Below are 5,001 nucleotides of genomic sequence, written 5' to 3'. Positions count from 1 at the left end.
CTCCTTTTCCCAATGATCTATATTGCCACTTCTTATGTTACAATTACACATAGATATTGTCTTAGTCAGTTGTGCTGTCATAACAAAATACAAACAACAGGAATTTATTTCTTACAGTTCTGGAGATTGAGAAATTCAAAATGAAGGTACTGGCCAGTTTGTTTCCTTGGTTAGGGCTCTCCCTGGTTTGCAGAGCTACCTTCTCCCTGTATCCTTGTGTGGCAGAGAGACAGGGGGTTCTGATCTCTCTTTCTCTTATTATAAGGACAGTTGAACTTATCATGGGGGCCCCACCTTAATGACCTCTTCTAAACCTAATTACCTCCTAAAGGCCCTGCCTCCAAATACTGTCATATTGGGGATGAGGGCTTCAACATGTGAATTTTGGGGAAACACAGACATTCAGCCCGTAATAGATATTATGGTTTTGCTTCTGGATTCTCTATTCCGTTTAGTTGGACAATTTATCCTGTGCCTATATTGTACTCTCTTAATTACTGTAGCTTTAGAAAAAGTCTTTTGGTAGGGTAACCCATTCGTCAGGAGTGTCTTGAGTATTGTTGGTCTAAAATAAAGTTCCATTTAAAAAAAAAAGCTTGTTGGATTCTTATTGGAATTGTATTGAAACTATAAATCAAATTAGGGAAAATAGATATCTATGATATTGAATATTCACATGAACAAGACATATTTCTAAATTCATTTTGTTTAATAAAATTTTATAATTTTTTTGTTATTAGATTTTGCACATCTTTGTTAGATTGCTCCCAAGTTATCTTATAGAAGTTGTAAGTGGTGTCCTTTATTTAATAATACATTTCTAGCTGTTGCTGATAATTAGAAATACAAGTAATTTTTGTATATTGATAATAAACAAGTGAGCAGGTCACTTTACTGATTCGAGTTCTCTGAGTGTACATACACCCATAGTATCTGTGAACGACAGTTTTGTTCTTCCTTTCAGAACCTATGCATTCAATTTTTCTTTCTTTGCAGTGACTAAGACCTCAGGATGGTGAATAGTAGCAGTGATCATGGGATTCTTGCCATGTGATCATGGGATTCTTCCCTTAATTTTAAAGGGAAAGTTTTTAATGTTTCCCCCTTAAGTTACTGGCTGTTAGAATTGAGAGTTTTTAACTTATCTCTTTGTCGACATCAAACTCAGTGGGGAAGGGGCTTGCCAGAATAGAGGATACAAGAAAAGGTTGACTTTGGTGGAGTGGGTAATGGCTTTGAAATAGAGAAATGGGTCGAGAACGTACTAAGTCAAAGAACATTGTGTAAAAATGTTAACAGTTGTAAATTCAAGTGAAATTTGAGATGGTTGGGGGCAGAAGTGTAGATACGCTGGTGTGGATGAGATTGTCTAAGGAAAGAATGTAAATGGCACCATGATCAAGGATAGAAACCTAAGGAACACACCTACCTCTTATTTGATAGGTGGAAGAAAATAGAAAATAAGTATGAGAGGTAAGAGACCCAATAGCCTATGGTGTCAAAGCACACAGAGTAGAATATTGAAGGAGGGGATTGTTAGTAGTACCAAATGAAATGCCACAGAGAGGTGTAGGAAGATAAAGACTAAAAAGAGGGTATTGATTTTGGCATTTGATGTTTTAGAAAGCCGATTTCAGTAGTGAGGGAAACCAAAACCAGTTTTTAGTCAGAGTTAAGTGAATGAATTGGAGAAGGGGGATTTAAAAATTGTTAAATTTTGCATTTAAGGAAAAGACAAATGGTAGATTGAGAGGGAAATAAAGTGTAAGAGGAAAAGTTAAGATAGAAAAAAATGCATGCATTTTTAATTTTGAAAGTACTGTCTGTTATCAGACGTTTTAAGTTTTGCCAGTCTAATAGAGGAAAATTATTATTTGTTTTGCCGTATATTTCTTCAATTATGAATAAGACCAGGCCTTTTCTAAATTTTACGTTGAGTTTTTCATTACACAAGATTGTGTTTCCATTAGTGAGAAAGTAGAGGAGAGTGGGGATAGGGTAGGAAGCTAGCAGTTTCCATGGATAAATTTATTTTTATCTGTATGTCTTCCAGGTTTAGTATGTCATGTTTTCAAAAGCTTGGTTGTAAAGAGTGAGGTAGCCTTGAGCTTTTGTTTTTTTCCTCCCAAATGGAAAGTTTTTTAAATAATCTTTCTCCATTCTGATCCCCCCCGCCCTGATTTGAATGCTGTCCTTACTTATTACCTGCTAAATTCTCAAATAGATTTGCTGCTGCTTCTGTCCTCATTGGTTTGTCCATTCATCTCTTTAATTATTCCTTCTTCAGTACCAAACTCTTGTAAATACTATAATTTTATCTGGGCCAGGCGCAGTGGTTCATGCCTGTGATTGCAGCACTTTGGGAGGCTGAGGTGGGAAGATCTCTTGAAGCCAGGAGTTCGAGACCAGCCTGGGCAACATAGCAAGACCCCATCTCTACAAAAAATAAAAAAAATTAGCCAGGTGTGGTGGTACATGCCTGCAGTTCACTTTTTCAGGAGGCTGAGACAGGGAGTTCTTGAGCCCAGGAGTTCAAGGCTGCAGTGAGTTATGATTGTGCCACCGCACTTTACCCGGGACTGTAGAGTGAGACCCTGTCTCAAAAAAAGGAAGAAAGAAAGAATTTTATCATCTGTATAGAGCAGGGTAAACACAGTCTTCACCACTGTTTTCAATATTTTCTTGCCTGTTGTGTAAGTATGTTTACAAATGAACCTAAGTACTGAATATTTGGTTGTGATAGCATCTCCATTTCTATTCCAAAATTTTTTTTTTAGTTGAGAGAATTTAATGTATTGGTTAATTTGGGGAGAATTGACAGCTTTACAATAGTGCATTTGTCTTCCTTATATACCTCTGTAGCTTTAATATTTTCTTAAAGATCCTGTATATTTTTAAAAGTTTATTTTTAGATACTTAATGTTTTCCTATTATTTAGATACTTAATATTTTTCTGTTATTCTTGGGATCTTTTATTCCATTTTAGTTTCAAATCGTTTTTCTAAATTGTGGTAAAATATACATAACATAACATTAATCATTTTAGCCATTTTTAAATGTACTGTTCAACAGCATTAAGTGCATTTACTTAATAGTTTTTATGTAGCCATTACCACTATCCATGCCAGAATGTTTTTCATCTTTCCAAACTGAAACTTTATACCCATAAGACAATAACGGCCAACACCCCTCCTCTAACCCCCAACAACCACCATTCTACTTTCTATCTCTATGAAGTTGGCTATTCTAGATACCTCATATAAATTATACAGTATTTGTCCTTTTGTGACTGGCTTATTTCACTTAGCGTAATATCTTTAAGGTTCATCCATGTTGTAGCTTGTGGCAGAATTTTCTTTTTTTTCTTAAGGTAGAATAATATTGCATTGTATGTATATACCACATTTTGCTTATCCATATATATTACCATGTGTTGATGGACACTTGGGTTGCTTCCACCTTTTGACTATTGTGAATATAATGCTACTGTGAACATGGGTAGAAATATCTGGTCAAATCCCTGCTTTCAGTTTTTTTGAGTACATATCCAGAAGTAGAATTGCTGTATTATATGGTAATTCTATGTTTAATTTTTTGAAGAACCACTATATTGTTTTCCACAGCAGCCATGTCATTTTATATTCTCACCAGTAATGAACAGAGGTTCCAATTTCTCCACATTCTTGCAACACTATTATATGGATTTTTGATGATAAACAAACTAATGGATGTGAAGTGGTATCTCATTGTGGTTTTCATTTTCATTTTGCTAATGAATAGTGATACTGACCATGTCTTCATGTGCTTATTGGTATTTGTATATCTTCTTTGGAGAAATGTCTACTCAAATCCTTGCCTAATTTTTTATCAGATTGGTTGTTTTTGAATTATAGGAGTTTTATATATATTCTGAATATTAATCCCTTATCAGATACATGATTCACATATCTTTTCTCCCATTCTGAGGGTTTCCTTTTCACTCTGTTGATAGTGTTCTTTGCACAAAAGTTCTTAGATTTATGTAGTGCTGTTTGTCTATTTTTGCTTCTGTTGTCTTTACTTTTGGTGTTACATCCATGAAATCATTGTCAGATCCAAGGTCATGAAGCTGTTCCTCTAACATTTTTATAGTTTTAGCTCTTATGTTTAGGTCTTTGATCCATTTTGAGTTAACTTTTGTGTCTGGTGTCAGGTAACGGTCCAACTTATCTTTTGCATGTGAATATTTAGCTTTCCCAGCACCATTTGTTGAAAAGATTGTCGTTTCCCCGTTGAATGGTCTTGACACTCTTGTCAAAAATCCTTTGGCAAGGTTTGTTTCTGGGCTTTCTATTTTATTCCATTGATCTGTATGTCTGTCTTTATGCCAGTACCATGCTGTTTGGGTTACTGTATTTTTGTAGTAAGTTTCCAATTGTTTATTTTTTGTGTGTAGAAAAACACTAGTGGCTTTTAATATTAATTTAATAATCATATATCTTGCTGAATTCTTAGAGTTTTTCAACTGATTGCACAAGGATATAATTATGTCTATCGCAAATAATTATAAATGCTACTTCCTCTCAATATTTGTCTTTTTTTGTCTAACTGCATTAGTTTTAAAACAATGTTAAATGATTATGCTGGCTATGTACTGTATTTCTTTTTCTCATTTCTGCATTAATGGAAATTCTCCTAATATTTCATTATAGAATATGATGTGGCTTTTGGTTTGAGATATATTCCTAAACTTTTGAGGTTGACATCAAAAAGCTTAATTGAAATTTGGCACTTAGGTGCAGTTTGTTTCTTCTTGCCATTATCAGGAATAGAATGTTTGTCTGAAGGTATCATGGAAGAATTACCCACGACAGTTTTTGAGTATCTCTCTTTCTCTCTCACCATGATGTTTCAGAGGATCTTAAATAATTGACCTTTTCTGTTTTTTTTTTCCCAGAATGGCCAAAGTTTTTTAGTCTTGGATGAGCAAAGATTTGCAAAAGAAATTCTTCCCAAATATTT

At 34.4% G+C, this 5,001-nt stretch overlaps 1 protein-coding gene across 1 annotated transcript in view; it reads left to right on the top strand.

Annotated features, from left to right (window-relative positions):
• Positions 1 to 5,001, top strand: part of HSF2 (heat shock transcription factor 2) — a 52,241-nt gene that overhangs the window by 26,818 nt on the left and 20,422 nt on the right. Inside the window, exon 5 of the mRNA XM_012643804.1 lies at positions 1,971 to 1,998. Within this exon, the coding sequence (XP_012499258.1) occupies positions 1,971 to 1,998 (28 nt within the window). The remainder of the gene's footprint in view (positions 1 to 1,970; positions 1,999 to 5,001) is intronic.

The sequence above is a fragment of the Propithecus coquereli genome, unplaced genomic scaffold, assembly GCF_000956105.1.
Source record: "Propithecus coquereli isolate 6110/MARCELLA unplaced genomic scaffold, Pcoq_1.0 Scaffold200, whole genome shotgun sequence".
NCBI lineage: Eukaryota > Metazoa > Chordata > Mammalia > Primates > Indriidae > Propithecus > Propithecus coquereli.
Note: the sequence above shows the minus strand (reverse complement) of the source record. Positions and strands in the feature narration are given on the sequence as shown.